Raw genomic sequence first — 18,796 nt, 5'->3', positions numbered from 1 at the left:
CAAGGAGATGGCTTCTCCCTCTGCTTGTGTCTCTGCCTCTCCGTCTCTGTCTCTGTCTCTCTCTCTGTTTCTCATGAATAAAAATCTTTAAAAAAAAAAGATAAAATTCAAGAAATTAATTGATGCAAATATATATGGTAGCTAGAGTGAGCTGACTAAAGCTTTTCTGCTGTGTGGCCTTTTAAACACCCTAAAAGACTTTGCCTGCTGCATTTTTTTTTTTTTTTTAATGGTAGATTTGGACTATTTTTCCCAGATGGAAGAACATGGCTTCTCATGATCTATTAAGCTGAAAAAAAAAATGCCAATATTCAGTTTTTATCCTGCAAAATGATATTGCATATGGTTCAAATAGTAGCATTAATCAAATAATTTTTTTTAAAGTTTAATGTATTTAAGCAATCTCTACACCCAATGTGGGGCTTGAACTGATGACCCTGAAATCAAGAGTTGCATGCTCTTCCATGATCAAGTTCATACCTGCTTCAGGTGGGCCCTCCATCCAATGATGGGCATTTTTATAAGGACAGAGGGATTTGGAAACACACAGAGGAGAGGCAACCATGGGGTGACACAGGCTGAGACTGGTGATTCTAGGGGATTTCCTGCAAGCCAGGGAATACCAAGAAGAGCCAGCCACCCCCAGGAGCTAGGAAAGCAGTATAGCACAGATTTTCCTCGGAGCCTTAGAAGGAAATGTGGCCATGCTGGCACCTTGGTTTCAGACTTCCAGCCTCCAGATCTATAAGAGAATAAATTTCTGTTATCTTAAAAAAAAAAAAAAAAAAAGGCCAGGCAGGCACCCTCCTCCCCCAAAAGTAACAGTTTTATCGAGTTGTAATTCATAGACCAATAAAATTTCACCCTTTTCGAAGTGTATGAGCCAGTGATTTTAACTATATTCATAGTTGTACAGTCATCACCACAATCAGATTTTAGAACATTTTCATCCCCCGGAGAGAAACCTTGTACCCATGTACCTGTTCGTTATCATTCCCATTATTCCCTATCCCCTGCTAGGCAACCACTAATCTACTTTCTGCCTCTATTGGATATACCTCTTTGGACATTTCATTTAAATACAGTCCTGTAATATGTGGTGTTTGTGACTGGCATCTTTCACTTAGCATGTTTTCAAGGTTTGTACATGTTATAGCATGTATCACTGCTTTATTTGTTTGTATTGCTGAATACCCATTGTGTGGTTATGCCACATTTTATTTTAGCCATCTTTGTGTAGGGGTAAAAGTGGTATCTCGAGGTTTTGATTTGCATTTCCCTAATGACTAGTAATGTTGAGAATCTTTTCATGTACTTATTGGACATTTATATGTCTTTGGAGAAATGTTTATTCAATCTTTTGCTTATTTTTTAATTGGGTTGTTTGTGTTCTTATTGTTTATTCTGGATACAAGTCCTTTACCAGATATGTGATTTGCAAACCACCCCCCTTATGAATTGCTTTTTTTACTTTCTTGAATAGTGTCCTTTGAGGCATATTCTAATTTAAAACCTTTATTTATTTATTTATTTATTTATTTATTTATTTATTTATTTATTTATTTATTTATTTATTTATTTATTATATTTTAGGGAGAGAAAGAGAATGCATATAGGCGTAGGGGTGCAGGGGGGTTAGAGGGAGAGGGAGAGAGAAAATCCTAAGCAGGCTCCATGCATGGAGCCTGATGCAGGCCTTGATCTCAAAGCCCTGAGATCATGACCTGAGCCAAAATTGAGAGTTGAATGTTTAAGTGATTGAGCCACCCAGGTGCCCATAAGTCCTGTTTATTTTTTTGTGCTTATGCTTTTGGTATCATCTTAAGAAATCGTTGCCTAATCCCAGATCCTGTGTTTTATGGGTTTAGCTCTTACATTCAGGTTGTTGATTTCTTTTTTTTTTTTTTTTTTAAGATTTTATTTATTTATTTGTCAGTGAGAGAGCACAAGTAGGCAGAGTGACAGGCAGAGGGAGAAGAAGAAGGAGGCTCCTCGCTGAGCAGAGATCCTGGGATCATGACCTGAGCTGAAGGCAGATGCCTTAATGACTGAGCCACTGGGGCACCCTGGGTCTTATGATTTATCAGTCATAATTTATTTATTTCTATATATGGTGCAAATCTGTTTGGATTGGATTTTCTCATCTGAGGTGGGAAGAAGGTGTATTTGGAGAGCATTGGCATGTCCCGAACTCTTGCCTTGCCCAACCCACCAGCCTTAGTGCCTGCAATTTTTTATGCAATCGTATAATTGCTAGACAGGAAAAGAATGATATCTAGTGGCTGTCTGAACCAAATAACTAGTTTCTGCATGTTCTGGGTGGAGATTGTCACTGTATTCAAATCTGAAGAAGCTTATAGGACTTTTGGGTCTAATGTCATTAGTATGCCAAAAACTTCAAAGAGATCTATGTTTCTCTTTGGGAAGATAGAACATTAGTAAAAAAAAAAAAAAAAAAAAAAAAAAAAATACAATTCTCGCAAGTAGACTACCTCTCTTTGAGTTCAGGCAGGTTTCTTTATCCTGAGTGTTCTTATGAGGGTGGGAGAGTAAGATGTTATAGTATTAAGGTATTAAGATTATGGATAACAAAGGGGTATATATTTTTTCCTGCTCCAGGTTCTCAGCTATTGCGGGAGTTGAAAAAGATGGATGACAAAGCCCTTTTGGTGGAAGTACAGCTTTTAGAAAGCAAAACATACCATGCCCTGAGCAACTTGCCGAAAGCCCGAGCTGCCTTAACCTCTGCTCGAACTACAGCAAATGCTATCTACTGCCCTCCTAAATTGCAGGCCACCTTGGATATGCAATCAGGTAACACCCTAGCTGCTCATGTGATGTTTTCTTAAAGCTCTTTTTATATCACAGTGGGGAATGGGGGGATGTCAGGATAGAGAATGTAATTAGCTGATTCTGCTCAAGCTCAGAGAAACCCAATTAGAAGAGTACCTTCCGGGCAGCCCTGGTGGTGCAGCGGTTTAGCGCCGCCTGCAGCCCAGGGCGTGATCCAGGAGTCCTGGGATCGAGTCCCATGTCAGGCTCCCTGCATGGAGCCTGCTTCTTGCTCTGCCTGTGTCTCTGCCTCTCTCTCTCTCTCTGTATGTCTCTCCTGAATAAATAAATAAAAATATTTTAAAAAAAAATACTGTGATGAGCAAGGCAGCCTAATTGTTAGAGCCAAGACCCTTACAGGTTTTTTTTTTTAAGATTTTATTTATTTATTCATGAAAGACACACAGAGAGAGAAAGGCAGAGACATAGGCAGAGGGAGAAACAGGCTCCAGGTAGGGAACCTGATGTGGGACTTGATCCTGAGACCTCAGATCACGCTCTGAGCCAGGGGCAAGGTGCTCAACCCGCCACCCAGGCATCCCGACCTTTACAGGTTTAAAAATCTCCCTTAACCTCTATCTTAGTCACTCACTTAAAGGGTACCACTTCTCTCCATGGTTGGACTAACCTAAGTCTCTTGTCACAGCTTGGAAGCCTTGGTAAAGGATGTTGGACTTTTCCAAAGGGTGTCAGATCAAGGCTAAGGAAAGTCTCCTCCACTATCCCCCATTTCAGTTGAATGTAGTGGATACCTTTCTTTTTTTTTTTTTTTTTAAAGATTTATTTATTTATTTATTCATGATAGACATAGAGAGAGGGAGGCAGAGACACAGGAGGAGGGAGAAGCAGGCTCCATGCCGGAAGCCCGACGTGGGACTCAATCCTGGGACTCCCGGATCGCACCCTGGGCCAAAGGCAGGCGCCAAACCACTGAGCCACTCAGGGATCCCCAGTGTATACCTTTCTGATGGAGTGTGAATATTGGGGCTCAGAGGTCATGCCTGTTTTTTGTAGTCAGCAGCTTTTATTAGTCATAATTTATCATCATTATGGATGGAACACTGGAATTGGAGGCAGAAGACTAGTGTAAATCCTGGTGTTACCTCCCTGGGATGTTTTCTCCGTGTTTGCATAACACAATGCCTGTACTACTTGCTTATCAGGTATTGTGAATATCAAATAGCTTGTATTGTCATTCCGAGAGGAGGAGCAGAAGCTCTATAAACCACCTTTCCTTGGTTGAAATTTTGGTTCTGTCAATTTGATTCTGTCAAATTTTGGTTCTTTGTGACTTTGGACAGGTTACTTAATTTGTCTTTAGGTCATCTCTAAAATGGTGATAATAATAATATCTCCTCATAGGATTGTGGTGAAGATTCAGTGAGATGATAAATGTGAAGCTCTTATAGCTGTCCTCCCTTTGACCAATATTGGCACTTTAAGATTTTGAGAGAGAGGGAGAGAGTGAGCGCACGAGTGGGCAGAGGGGCAGAGTGAGAAGAGATCATTATCTGAGCAGAAGGTAGGCTCTTAACCTACTGAGCCACCCGGTGCCCCTGGCACTTTTTTAAAGCTGCTGTCCTTTCATTATGCCCTTCCTTCAGGGACAAGACATGAATTTGCATTGGATTTCACAGAGGAAAATAGAGGCCATGTTTACATGAGCTCTTTCCTTTTTCTTCTCTAGAATTTGTATCACAGCTCAGTCTACTCCTTATTAGGAATGATTCTTTTACCTGTCTTTGTTCTATTCTGTCTTCAGTCTTCTTTATTTGAATCTTCCTCTTAGTCCTTTAATTGCATCGGCTCAAAAACACAGGCTTTTTTCTCTTTTGTAAATTGCTGTCTTCTTTCTGTCAAGTTTCTTGGAAAAGTTGAAAGAGTATCCTTACTTTGAGGTCTCTATTGACTCCTTGAAAGAATTAATAAGTCCCTTAGAACCTCTTGACTTTTGGGGAGAAGTTAATCCTTTAGAACACTTTAGGCTTCTTTGACATCACTGTCTTCTTGGTTCTCCTCCGTTGATTAACTATCCATGGTCACACTTTGCCGTTTCCTTTCCTCTTCCTTCTGACTGACTTTTAAATTTTAAGTGTGTCCTCAGTGTTGTTTTCTTAGTTGTTTTCTTTTCCTGTTCTGTTTCCTTTCTAAAATGCCGTACTCACCCATGACTTTAGCTGCTACATGCCACTAGTAGTTTCCTCACCTTCATCCTCAGTAGCTTTCCTCTCTCCTAAATTTTAGATCCAGATTTCCAGCTGCATAATGGACATATATACTTAAATGCCTTAGAAGAGTCTTAGCCTCAACATGTCAAAAAGCAAAATTATTATCTAACTCTTCCCTCAATCTTTTTTTCTATTCAAGTTAATGGTAATATATATATATATTTTTATTGTTGCTCAAGCTATTGTCTTTGGAGTAATTTTGACTCTTTTTTCTCTTAACCCCTCATATCCAGTCAGTTGCTAGATCAGGTTGAGTCTGTCTCCAAACCTACCTTTTCTATTCCATCTCTACAGTCACTACTCTAATTGGAGCAGTCTTCTGCTGATCTGTCTCTGAGCCCTTTTTCCAGTCCACTGTTTTTTTATTGGCCCCAAAGTCATTTTTCTCAAGCACAAATCAGATCATTTAACTCCTTTGTTTGAAATTCTCCAGTGGCTCCCCATATCCCCAGGCTACATTTTATTCTAACATGGTATGGAAAAGGAAGGCATCTTTTCATTTTCATCAGTTACCAAATGACTTCATGTGCTCTTGTTTTTGTGCCTTTTCTGTATTTTGTCTTCTTTGCATGGAAATTCCCCTTTGCATCTATCCCCTTGGTAAACTCGCATGCACCCTTCCAGGTCCAGTTCATATGTCTAATCTAATCTGTAATCCTCTTTAGTGCTTTTTTTTTTCTTTTGGACTTCTCTCAAAGCTATATTCTTTTGTATATATTACGGCACTAATCTCATTTTGGTGACCATCTTTCCCCACTGTGAGACTATGAGCTTCATGAGGTCCTTTTTTTATACTTATTTTTTCTGTAGTAATTACATCACTGCCTGGCAAATAATAGACATTTGTTAATACTGGTGTTGAATGAGCGACAATCTAGTTTTGTTGTTGTTACTTTGTTTTGTTTTAAAATAATAAACCTCATATACTAGCCATGATGCTTGGAGTTCTAATGTGGGCCCTATTAATGTATTTGGGAAAGCAGTATACTGGTTCGTGGGCCTTATTTTACTTTTTTTTTTTTTTTTTTTTTTGGCCTGTCTTATTGTGTGGTGTGTTTTCTTCTAGCTCTAGACCAGGAGGTATGGGGAATGGGAATTTTTCTCTTTAGAACAGTAGTGAAGAAGGGTCTGATTCCTTTAGCTTCAAAATGAGAGGCTTCTTGGGTAGAGTAAAAGTATTGGGGTATGGCACATATCACTCAGTAAATGGTATTAAGTCAGAAGTTCCCAGATGGTGTGTAGGCACGCAGCTATTCGATAGGTGGGTTAAAAATGTGCTGAAATGTTCCCCTGGGTCATGTGTAAACAATCTCATCCTTTTACTTCAAGGTGCTGAATACTTTCTCAGTGTATCTCAATGTGAAAAATGTCGGGGAAAACTGTGGTAAATGAGTGGGGCTGAGGTCTGTAACCTCATAAGGGGCTAAAGCAGAATTAGAATTGATATACGCTTTGAGGACTTAGATGCCTCCCATGCTAGAAGGAACTAAATTTCATATTATCCCAAGTGATAGCACAGTTGGAAGTACTAGCAAGTTTAATCAAAGTTAGCCTTGTTGGGCACAACCCAACTTCTTTTCTTTTCTTTTTTTTTTTTGCAACCCAACTTCTAAACAGTAGAGAATTGTTTATATAAACTATGATATCTTAGCCTAAGGAAGTGTCCAGTTAAATTAATTTCATGGATCTGGCATTATATGAAATCTATATCGATTGCATCTAAGCAAAAGCACATCCATAAATGACAAATACAACGAGAGCAAAAGAAGTTGGATTTTTTTTTCTCTTATGAGAGCTGCTTACATACAAAAATGTCAAGCTTAAAAATGGTCTCTTAAAGAAATATTGTTAAAACAGGTTTTTCAGGCAGTCCAGGGATGTTTGATTCAGCTTCCTAATCTATGAGGGTGATGTCCTAGAGGGTAACTATGGCCTTTTCTAGTGGCCTTAGAAGATAGCAGAACCACAGTAGTGTAAAGAAGCATGGGGAAAGATGTTGGTGCATGGTTTTTAGGATCCCCTTTAAAAGGGTCTCTGACCCCTTTGGGATTTATGTTGTCAAGATGACATTGAACTGGGAGACTAAAGACCTGGGTTCTAATCCCAGCTTTCACCACTAGCTGGCAGTGACTTTGGAACAGGTCCTTTTATCCTTTCCTGACCTCATCACTAAGTAGAGAGGGTTGTGTTGGATTTTGGAGGCCCTTGCTGTGATCTTTTTATTTTTTATTTATTTTTATTTATTCATGAGAGACACAGAGAGAGAAGTAGAGACACAGGCAGAGAGAGAGAGAAGCAGGCTCCCTGCGGGAACCCTGATATGGGACTAGATCCCAGGACCCCGGGATCATGCTCTGAGCTGAAGGCAGACGCTTAGCCACTGAGCCACCCAGGTATCCCCCTTGCTCTGATCTTTGATGGGTCTATTATTTCATAATGGTTTTTACTTCTTTCTTTCAATGCCCAGGTATTATCCATGCAGCAGAGGAGAAGGATTGGAAAACTGCATACTCCTATTTCTATGAGGCGTTTGAGGGTTATGACTCCATTGATAGCCCCAAGGCCATCACATCTCTGAAGTACATGTTGCTCTGCAAAATCATGCTCAACACGTAGGTGCACGTTAACTTGTGGCTATGAGAACTCAAGTTCTTCACCTCTGTTTCCTGCCATGCAGACCTGGCTTGCACAGGGAGTTGGGCTGGTTCGAAGTAGCAGCTGCTGCCTCTGGTGCTGGCTGATGTAGAGTGGGAGGATTGAAGGTGTTCCAGAGCACTTTTGCTTCCTAGTCTTTGAGAATCGTGGAGACAGATTAGATAAATCTCCTTTCCAGACTCTTGGAGTGTTCATATCATCCTGTTAATTATTCTGACCAGGCAGTTGCTGAGCACCAGAGGGCCTAGAAACAGCTTAGTGTAGCACTGGCCAACTGGGCCACCCAGAATGGGGTGGGTTAAAGTATGAGTGAGGCTAGGGAACAACAGCAAGTAGGATAAATGTTTTTATAAGGAATTCTGCAGAACTTATCTATATTCTGTGGGAATAAGTATGATATTGACTAGGACTTTTTGGATCTTTGGATTACACAGGGGTTGTGTTTTAACAAGACCTGTTGTACTGGGATTTGACTTAAATTTATCATTCTGCCTGTTGGGTCTGTTAACTTTTGGTACATTCAGTGTGGCTTTCTTTTTAATGCTGGAGTTTTTCTACTCTTCAATGCTGAGCTTGGGCCTAGAGTGGCGAAAGCCTGGCTTCTGTGAGGTGAGGGACATACAGGTTTAGGGGTGGGGACTCTTACCTCCATGAGCAGTCATCTCAGTGGAATTCTGAGAAAAAGAAATTTGCCTAAACTTATACTTAGAAGCATAACATCCTGGAGCAGTGACCAAGTATGTCTTTTTTCTTTCTAGCCCAGAAGATGTCCAGGCTTTGGTGAGCGGGAAGCTTGCACTGCGGTATGCGGGGAGGCAGGTAGGGAATACCTTGACTGCAGTTATGATCTCTGCCCACTGTTGAGGCCAGCATGTTGTCAGTCATGATGCCTGGTGAGACCAGTGCTTTTCAGTCTCCATTCTATATTCTCCATGTGGCCTCCCACTCCTCCCTCCACCCTTAAGTTCATTCCGTGTATTTTCTATACTGGTCAATTCTTGGCCTGGAGAGTTAGTGTTTGGTGCTTTTATAGACATCAGGTGGTTTGAGGGAGTTATAGAACTGAACTGAGGCATTTGTATGAGTTAGGCTACTGTTAGCTTTGACCAAAAAATTTATCTGTCATGAGCCTGACTTGTAAACTTAACATGTGCAGAATATGAAAGCTTGGATTCTCCAAGAGTCTGGAACCTGGTAAAGTCTGGTGTACTTTAGGGAGGTGCTTTAAGAAGGTCAAAGTGCTTGGTGCAGAAACTAGGCTTTGATGGCTCACCCAAGGGCTTTTGAGTACCTTCCCACTCATGTCTTGAGTTTTGAGTGTGGTGCAAGAGGCATTTGAAAGTAGGTAGCTCCCTTTTGTGCCTGAGTAGGTATGAGTATGACCTGTGTAAAGGAGGACTCAGACACTTGGACCATGCCTTCTCTGTACTTTGTTGGATTATCACTAGTAAAGTAAAAGTAATCTTTCTAGATTTCAAATGCAGTTGTCTCTGAACAATAGACTCATGAACTCTTTGGAGGAATGGCCACAATAGATGGTTTCTTCTTTCTCTACAAGTGGCCCTGGTTTGGGGCTCCTACTTTGGCCACAGGTATAGTCATTATTACAAAAGTGAAGGACTCACTGCCCTATCTAGAATCAGAATTGAAGACATGGGCTAAGAGAGACCAAGTGTCTAGGACAGGATCAGGTAACTATTAAATGATGGAGCCAGACTTTGAACTTGGGTTATCTGGCTCTTAGTTCTAGGCTTTTCTCATTATGACATTTTCTCTCTCTGGGACAAATACTGTGACACACTACACTAATGGTTAGTTTTGCACTATTTCAAACTCTGCCTTACGACATACCATCTTTATGTAAATGCATGGGCTGTACCAGAGAAGCTACTTCTGGTCATTTGGACCTTGATGACAGCTTTCAAGTAGGAGTTAGGACAGACTCCCAGAAAGATTGTAGATTTCTTGCTGAGTGAATGTGCCTTTTATAATGAGGCTAGAAGTTTACCTCAACCACTGATTGTACCTTCATCTCTCTATGGCATTTTAACATTGAGTATATAATATGTAGAATTTTGGTGTCTCAACCCTAATGAAAGTAGATCTTGGATCTTGCTCTGTACCAAACCTAGCAGAATGAGACTTGGAAGCACAGGTATGACCAGGTCTAAGGGCAAGAAAGTCAGTGGGCTTTGGGAATAAGGAGCCTTGGAGGAGGGGGAAAGAGATCACAGTTCTCTGGTCATTTTTTCTTTTAGCTTGTCCTCTTTGGTGAATGCCATATAAGGGCCTTTTTTCTTTTTTCTTTTTCTTTTTCTTTTTCTTTTTCTTTTCTTTTCTTTTCTTTTCTTTTCTTTTCTTTTCTTTTCTTTTCTTTTCTTTTTTCTTTTCTTTCTTTTCTTTCTTTTTTTCCTTTTTTTCCTTTTTAATTTTTCTATTTCCTAGTATTTTTAAGTCATTTCAGATTTCAAAGGGAGACTGGTGGCACACTGGTGGTGGTCTAGCTTTTCTTCCAGGCCTCTGAAGAACATTTGTGGGGTGGGTTCTTCCTTGTAGCCAGAAGTTGTGTGGACATAGCATACTGCTTAAGGCATATATTGGATGGGATGTGAATGTACAGAATAGATCACTGTCACTGTTTTTCTCTTTACTCTTAGACAGAAGCATTAAAATGTGTGGCTCAGGCTAGCAAGAATAGATCACTGGCAGATTTTGAAAAGGTAAGCAGGGTATTGGGTTGGTAGGGAATGGGTGGAGGAGAGGGGCATTTACTTAAAAAAAATCTCTTTATTTGTAAATAATTATAGTTTCATAAGAATTTTCAAAGACTGTACCCAATGATCCCATGTATTACTCATCCAATTTTCCCCAGTGGTTGCATTTTAATTATAGTACAGTATCAAAACCTGGAAATTTTATACAACAAAACTTGTTGAGTTGTAGTACCTCATTTATATATAGTACCTTTCAGTTTCAAAAAGTTCTTTTATCTGGGCGCCTGGTTAAGTGTCTGACATGATCCTTGGGTCCTGGGGTCGAGCCCCATGTTGGGCTCCTGCTCATCAGGAATTCTGCTGCTCCCTCTTTCGCTGCTTCGTGCTCACTCTTGCTCTACTCTCTCAAATAAATAAAATCTTTAAAAAAATGTTCTTTCATCCTTTTTCACTTGGATTTTTTTCTTCTCTCTCTCTCTCTCTCTCTCTTTTTAAAGATTTTTTATTTATTTGAGAGCAGGGTGAGTGAGAGAAAACATGAGTCGGGTGGAAGAGGGAGAGGAAGAAGCAGACCTCCCCTACTGAGCAGGGAGTCTGGTGCAGGGGCTCATTCCCAGGACCCCGGGATCATGACCTGAGCCAAAGGCAGATACTTAATGACTGAGCCACCCAAGCTCCCTGTCACTTAGATTTTTCACAACAAACCTCTTCTCTGCATTTTATGGTTGAGGGAGCTGAGCCTATGGTTCAGGGAGAGTGCTTGAAGCCCCACAGCTCACGTGTCAGGCCTCAATGCCAGGCCTGGCACTTATTTTGCACGCCATGGTCATAGAGTTTCCTTCAACTCCAGCAGTGCCAGCTCTGCTTCTCTTGTGGGCGTGAGAAAGAGTCTTGCTATGTGCACATGGACCAGAAGACACTTCCCGAGGTTGATGTTCCAGGCTGGCTTTGCCTCCTGTGCCTTTTACTCATTGTTAGCCAAGGTTTGAAAAGGGGAAAAAACATGCCTAAGCAGTAGAGTGAGACTTTGTATATTCTCTTCTGAGCCTCTCTTCTCCTAGTCTCAGTATAATGACCAACTTAAAAACAAATGTAGATCTAGAAAGAAAAACTTAATTGTGGATAGAGGCTAAACCATTTGGCTCTGGCTGTCTCCAAGATTCCACATCTTTGTTGAGCTTTCTTGCCAATTTCACTTCCTTACTTGGCATGATTTGCTTCTTCTCTTAACACCTTGTAGCACAGCTGACATGAGGCTGGATATTTAGACCATTCCTCAAAGTAAATAAATTACATACATGAATAAACAAAGTAGACTAGATCATTTTATCCTAAAGTTTGGGATGTTTGATGGGGATAAGGGTCTGGGATACATGAGGGCTGAACAAAATTAGGTGTTTTGTTTCCTGTTAACTGCAGAACTATATGCTGATGTGCTCATAAAACTCCATGAGCCAGGGGATCCCTGGGTGGCGCAGCGGTTTGGCGCCTGCCTTTGGCCCAGGGCGCGATCCTGGAGACCTGGGATCGAATCCCACATCGGGCTCCCAGTGCATGGAGCCTGCTTCTCCCTCTGCCTGTGTCTCTGCCTCTCTCTCTCTCTCTGTGACTATCATAAAAAAAATAAATAAATAAAAAAAAACAACTCCATGAGCCAGTTGTGGGATTAAGCATTTCCCATTATTTTTTATTTATTTTTAAAGAGAGAACACAAACTAACACACACGGAGGGGGAAAGGCAGACAGAGAGAATCTTAAGCAGACTCCATGCCCATCCGGACATGGGGCTCAATCTCACGCCCCTAACATCATGACCTGAGCTGAAATCAAGAGTCAGACGTTTAACTAACTGAACCACCCGGGTGTCCAAGCATTTCTCATTATTTAATCGCAGAAAAAAAATTTTTTTTTTTCATGGAGACCCTGTTTACTCTTTGGGATACATGCGGAGAACTGCTTGTGTAGTATCGGGCTTACGTGGTTTGGGCTGTCAACATGAGGCCTTCTGACAGAAAGGTGGTGCCTAGAAGGGTCTCCATCTTTTAGTTCCTGATGTTTCCTTTCCTTTGCCTTCTGGCATAACTTTTCTTTCATCTCAGATCCTCTAGAGCTTCAGTCAGTTATGTGTTTACAAGGCCCAGCAAACTACTTAGGAAGCTAGGAGTAGCGTGACTTTAGGTGCTTCTCTGTGCCAATCTCTGTGACTGGCTTTCTTGGCAGGCCCTGACAGATTATCGGGCAGAGCTCCGGGATGACCCAATCATCAGTACACACTTGGCCAAGTTGTATGATAACTTACTGGAACAGAATCTGATCCGAGTCATTGAGCCTTTTTCCCGAGTTCAGGTAAGGACCCTCTTGGGGACTCTGATTCTTTGGCTAGCCATTCTGTCTAGTCCCCTCCGTTCCCACGTGTCCAGAATAGGAACTTGCATCCAAGGCTGTGTCTGGTGGGCAAGAAGGCTTGGGCTTTTCTTGCCATAGGAATAAGTGTTAAGGAAATTCTATGGGATGGAGGCCAGTGAGATTGCCCTGCTCATCCTGAGTACAGTCCCCTCCTTGCTTCTGTAGTCACCGTGCATGTGGTAGATGTCTGTCTACAGTGGGTATGTGGGACGGGAATGTGTGTTGTCTAATGGTGAGAGGCCTAAGCATGACCAAAGAGAGTTTGGCCCCACGTTAGAGGCAGAAGTAGGACTCTCAGTGTCACTGTCTCTCTGCCTTTTCTTGTAGATTGAACACATATCTAGCCTCATCAAACTCTCTAAGGTAAGGAGTCCTGAGCTTGTCTTGGGGGCAGGGACAGGGAAAGGGGCTGGGGAAGTGGTTAGCATTTGTACTCAATGGGCCTTGTTGGAAAGTCCTCAAACTTCATGGTGTGGCGTGGGGACTGTGAGCTCAGAGCTCGAGTTTCACTGTTGCTGTTTTATTGACAATCTGTTTGCCCTTTTGTACAAAACTTGTGTCAGTGTGATCTCTGACTAGTGGATACCGATCCCTTTAATCATATGCTTTGATTTTAGGCCGACGTGGAAAGGAAATTATCACAGATGATTCTTGACAAGAAATTTCATGGTGAGTAACAGTGGTGAAGCAGTTGAGGCATCATGCTCTTGTTTATCTTGAAAGATGTTCCATTTATTTCACCTGGTAGCTCCCTGGGATCCTCACCATACTTATCCCTGTGATGAGAGTATGCATAATAAATATGCACAAATGGAACACGGAGATGATTTCTGATTCTCCTTCCTGGAGAAAGGGAGGCAGCTAGGGAGCGGGCTGCTTCTCAGGTGCCTTTGTATCTCATCCCTTCATTTACCTGGGTTGCCCTTTTGTTTCCTACAGGGATCTTGGACCAGGGGGAGGGTGTCTTGATTATTTTCGATGAACCCCCAGTAGATAAAACTTACGAAGCTGCTCTGGAAACCATTCAGAACATGAGTAAAGTAGTGGATTCCCTCTACAACAAAGCCAAGAAACTGACATAGGTGAGTGCCGGCTCTGGGACCCAGCCCGGGCAGCGCCGTCTTCTGCCTGTTGAGACTGAAAGCCTCTGGGTGGCCTCGCAGCTTCCCCGATTGACACTGCTCTGTCTTCTCTTGCAGAGTTGGATCTGTAGCGGTCCTTTGGAGAGTGTGTGTGGCGGGAGAGTGAAACCTTTGGGGAAAATGCTAGGAGATTCTTTTTTCTTTTTGTTCTACTTTTCGCTCGGAAAGTTTTTAAATCCTCATTTGGTGCATCTGTATTCCAGCCAATAGGTGTGCCAGTTTTCATGTAATCTTTACTGGCCCAACTTGGGAGTGGGGAAATTGCTTAAAAAAAAAGAAAAAGAAAAAAAAAAGGTTATTCTGAATAAAAGGAAAAAGGCTTACACTACCTAAAGCTGTGCTCTCTGCCTCCTGGGAGAGGGCCGCAAAGCCAGGAGCCTCGTCAACCACTGGGGCTCCTAATCCACCTGCTGGGCGTCACCTCTCCTCCTCTTCAGAATTGGGTGTTTGCCTGACCATCAAAGCAACGACTTTTTATTGTTTGTACTGAACCAAAACAAACAACTGTGTATAGACTGCTATTTTCTTTTTTATTTGAAATGAGGCGTTTTGGTGTTCTTTCCCCTGCCACATGGCCTGTCACCTGCCCTTCCCCCCCAACAATGGCTCCAGCAGACTGGCCCGAGGGCCTGCCGCCGCCGCCGCCACCGCAGCAGCACCTGCACAGCTCCGAGCTGACCTGTGGAGGAATGGGGACGAGGCCAGGAGCTAGTGTCCACAAGGGCCACACGGGAGCAGTGTGGGCCCTCAGGGGGCCTGCTGTGCATGTGGCTCTTTTTAACACAGTAAACTAGATTAGACGTCAGTGTTTTAATTGCCCTCTCTGCTCTTCTCTCTGTCCCTTCTCTTTCCCCTCTCCACCAGGAGACCATCACATGTCTCTTTTCCTCCCTCCTTCCCCTTCAGGGGAGTCAGGCTGTCTGAAATCCATCAGCTTCTCTCCCTGTCCCACTCCTCCTCCTGCTGTCAGATGGATTTAGTCTTTTTTTAACCAAGTGAACATTGAAAATGAGACTGTGGGGTGTGGGTTTTCTTTTTTTTCTTTCGTTTTTGTTTTTTAAACCTTTGTTGTTGGGTTTTTGAGCAACCTCATGTCCCCCTCCCAGGGAGCTGCTTTATTTACCTCTTAGAAACTGAACGGCTGGGAGGTAGAGCGTTGTATTTCAGCATGCTTTGTGTTATGATGAGATCACGTAGTGAGGCTTTCGTGCCATTTGGGCAGGTGAGCTTCTGCACCTCTGCCGTGCCCAGCGATATTTCTTCCTCCTCATTTTTTTTGTCTTCTCTTTTCCTCCTCCCCTCATGCCTCCTTCCTGCTGGCCTCCTTTTCTCTTTCTTTTCCTTTCTCAGATTATCCTTCCAGGTTTTCGTAATAAATTTATATTTTGTAAAAGGATTTTGTTGTACCAGGTTTTGCATCCTCACTGAATCTGACTGGCTTTTACTTTCCTCTCCAGAATCAGGTTTTTGTTCTCAACATCTCTTCCCATCATGTCCAGTCACTGTTTTGGTTTTGGCACCATCAATATCAAATGTACAAACGGTTCTTGCTAACCAACACCAGGTATATCTGATGTTCAGATGAGTTCCAATAAAAACAATTTTTTTTTTCAAAAAGTGTCCTTTTCTTGAGTGCTGGAGGGCTTCTGAACAAGTCCACACAGCTCAGTAGCCTTCTAGACTGGCCAAAGCTCTGGTACCATGTTTGCTTCATGGGAGACCTTTTGATCTGGGATAAAGTGGAGGGCTTTGAGGAAGAAATTTGATCGGTCAGGTCTGAAATGGGAAGTGGTATGCAGGCATCCTCCTGTTTTTCCAAGGCAACATGGTCCAGTGAGGGCACGGGTTTGGGCTGGAAGATCCTCTGCTGGTAGGTAATTGTGATGGGAAGGTTATATGAAGTCATGCAAGTGCCCGGAGAGGCCTGCAGTTGTGGTTTGGTTTTTAGTTGAAATCTTCAAAAGCAGTGAATTTTCATACTACCCCTTGGACCCTGGCTGCATTCTTCTGAGGGGCTCTGCGGCCACTGGGAAGACGGGGTGGGCTCTCAGCGCCAGCTCCACTTGAGTCAGAACTACTTGTTACTCTTTCAGTTTTGTATAGTCTCTGTGTAGTTTCACTTGAAGACTTGCTTGCCTAAAGGACTGTAAGAACTATTCCAAAGGGATCCAGCCCTGGAGTTGGAGAGGAGGGAGGGTTTCCCAAGCCTACTAGGGCAGCCCCAAGGAGCTGAGGTGGCAGCAGCCTGTGGCTCCCTTTGTGGGTCTGATGACCTCCTCTAGACCCGTGCTGTCCATGGTGTAGCCACTAGCCACACAGGCCTCTTCAGTCTTTGATATGTGGCTAGTTGGAAGTGTGATGCATTGCAAATGTAAATACAAACCAGATTTTGATGACAGTATGAAAAAATGTAAAATAGCTCAACTTTTTAAATATATATGTTGAAATATTTTGAGCATAATGGGTTAAATAAAATATATTATTAAAATCCATCTGTTTCTTTTAATTTTTTTAATGTGGCTACTTGAAAATATTCAATTACCTATGTGGCTTGCATTTGTGGCTCACATTATATTTTTTTGGACAGTGCTGCTCTAGACCTCCAGGGCTGCTTTTCCTCCCTGGCCTCAAGTACTCTGGATCTGGGCACAGTTGAGAGGGTTGGGTGGCCCATAGGCTGGCCTGGGCCCCGTTTCTTCACCTGGGGACCCTCCTGGCACCAGTCTTAAGGGTGCTAAGACTTTCTGGTGTGCTAATGAGACAGCCGTGGTGTTGGGAGGAGAGGCTGAGGTGCTTGGCTCTGGAGCACTGCTGCGTACTAGTTATATAATCTGTGCTGCCCAGAAGGGCCACTAGATGCTGCTCTGTGATCCCTGAAGGAACAAAGCACGGCTTCCTCAGAAGCCAGGGCTTAGCCTAGCTTTATTTGGAGCCCTTTCTGGAGGGTAGCTGGCTGGGGCCTTGCCCTCTCTTTCTTGGGGTGGTATGGGAATGGGGCCATGCAGGGGTCAGGGATTCTCTGGTGACACATGGGAACACCAGCCCAAGAGCGCACATAACAAGCAGGCTGGCCCTTCTGGCAGTGAGAGGTAGGCTATAGGATAAAAGCCTGGTTGATGGTGGGGTTTGGAGCTCTTTCCTGTCGTTCTCTGAAGAATGGGAAGAATACAGCTCTGATTCGCTCAGCTGGGTCTGCAGTCTGGGCCTTGATTCTGCCATTTCTGGCACAGTAATTACCCTTTCTTCCTTGCCTTGCAATTGGAGCTGTGATGGGAGCTTGAGGGTGGTGGTGGTGGTGATGGTGGCGGTGGGTCCCCTGAGACCGTGGGCATGGCAGGGCAGAGGGGTGAACAGGACTTCCAGACAGCCTCTTTCCTTAGTCACAATAGCAAGTGTGCTGGCAGTGCACATTTCATGCTGTGCTGCAAATGTGGCTTTGCCTTTGAAGTGTGAGGCAGTGCAGGCAGTAATGCAAAGACCTCTTCGTAGGTGCTAGGGAAGGCTGGCTGGACAAAGGCAAGAGAGGCTCCCGGAGTGTGGCCAGACCGGAAGAGGCCCAGGCAAGTCTGCTTCTTTGGTTTAGGAAATGAAGTGGGGTGAAGCGGGCCTTGGTACTGTCTGCCATGAATTGGAATAGTTAGAACTGAAATTTGTAGGTACAGGGAACGGGGTGGATCCAAATAGTTTTAAGGGGAGGATTACAGGCTTCGAAATTTAGGCATATTTTGGAAATGGAAAGCATTTAGCCTTTGCTCAACACAATAATCTGCAGGGGACCTGGAGAGACTATGGACAAAGGCTTGCTTGGGAGCTGGGCCTTTCCACCAGGGGCTGGCGCGGAAAAGGCTTTGCCTTGGAGAGGAAGACAGCCATTGGGCCAGGGGACCTCGGAGATGACTTCTTCAAGCTTACTATAGGAAGGAGGGTTGAGGACTGCAGCATGTCAAGAGCAAGCAGAGGTTGTATCTGGAGGGAGGGGCACAGTGAGCTAAGGGCCAGCTTTTATCTAAGTTAAGATGACAGCTGCTGTGGATGTTTCAGAAGTAGCCCTCGGTGTAGAACAATGCATTTTTTTTCCCCATTATATGGTTACCAAAGTCCCCAAAGCTTTCAATTGCTCCTATTGACAGAGAAATCGCTGGGTAGTACATATACAAATTCTGGCACTTTCTGACCTGATAGCAGCATTGTTCTGCGTGGGGCAGCAGGCAGAACTGTCAGAGCTGCCACAGGTTGACAGCCTCGTGGGCTGGTGTGGCCCGGAGTCCGGGAGTTGGGTAGTTAATCTGGATTACCACTTCCTTATCTTTTGGTCCAGAGGTGATAATCCGGATTAAGATACTGTTTGAATCTTCTGTTTCTCTGGTTTGTGGGCAACTCTAGATCAATTTCCAGACCAAACTAAAAGAAAAACAAGTGAAGAATAGCTCTTGTGAAGGATATGAATTCTTGTCCTTGAGGGCAGTTCTTACTAGAAGTCAATTTTACAATTTGGCCAGCATCAGGTCTTCAAATGATACGTGGTTAGCATGAAAAACAAATCAGAAGATCAGAGGATGGTTGGAAAAGCGGTTGCTTCAGTTTTACTGTAACCGATAAGAGGGCCAGGGGAAATGCGCAGGTCACAGTTGTGAAGGGCTGGCCCATCTCGGGGGGGGGGGGGGCGGCTCACGGCCCTGGCCCTGGCCCTGGCCCTGGCCCTGGCCCTGGCCCTGGCGGGGGCGGGAGAGCCAGTCTGCCGACGACTCCTCTTGACCCAGGCTCCGGCCATTTCCCCGGGGTGCGGGGACCGAGGCCTCGGCCGGCCGGGGTGGGCGTG

The 18,796-nt window shown here is 43.5% G+C and overlaps 1 protein-coding gene across 1 annotated transcript in view; it reads left to right on the top strand.

The window, feature by feature from the left end:
• The window catches only part of PSMD11 (proteasome 26S subunit, non-ATPase 11), a 31,784-nt gene extending 16,190 nt beyond the window's left edge, over positions 1 to 15,594 (top strand). The window contains exons 6-14 of the mRNA XM_038548148.1: positions 2,620 to 2,814; positions 7,528 to 7,672; positions 8,474 to 8,534; positions 10,373 to 10,435; positions 12,650 to 12,775; positions 13,163 to 13,198; positions 13,453 to 13,504; positions 13,775 to 13,917; positions 14,035 to 15,594. Coding sequence (XP_038404076.1) covers positions 2,620 to 2,814; positions 7,528 to 7,672; positions 8,474 to 8,534; positions 10,373 to 10,435; positions 12,650 to 12,775; positions 13,163 to 13,198; positions 13,453 to 13,504; positions 13,775 to 13,917 — 821 coding nt within the window. The 3' untranslated portion in view covers positions 14,035 to 15,594. The remainder of the gene's footprint in view (positions 1 to 2,619; positions 2,815 to 7,527; positions 7,673 to 8,473; positions 8,535 to 10,372; positions 10,436 to 12,649; positions 12,776 to 13,162; positions 13,199 to 13,452; positions 13,505 to 13,774; positions 13,918 to 14,034) is intronic.
• Positions 15,595 to 18,796: the final 3,202 nt, after the last annotated feature.

The sequence above is a fragment of the Canis lupus genome, chromosome 9, assembly GCF_011100685.1.
Source record: "Canis lupus familiaris isolate Mischka breed German Shepherd chromosome 9, alternate assembly UU_Cfam_GSD_1.0, whole genome shotgun sequence".
Classification (NCBI taxonomy): domain Eukaryota; kingdom Metazoa; phylum Chordata; class Mammalia; order Carnivora; family Canidae; genus Canis; species Canis lupus.
Note: the sequence above shows the minus strand (reverse complement) of the source record. Positions and strands in the feature narration are given on the sequence as shown.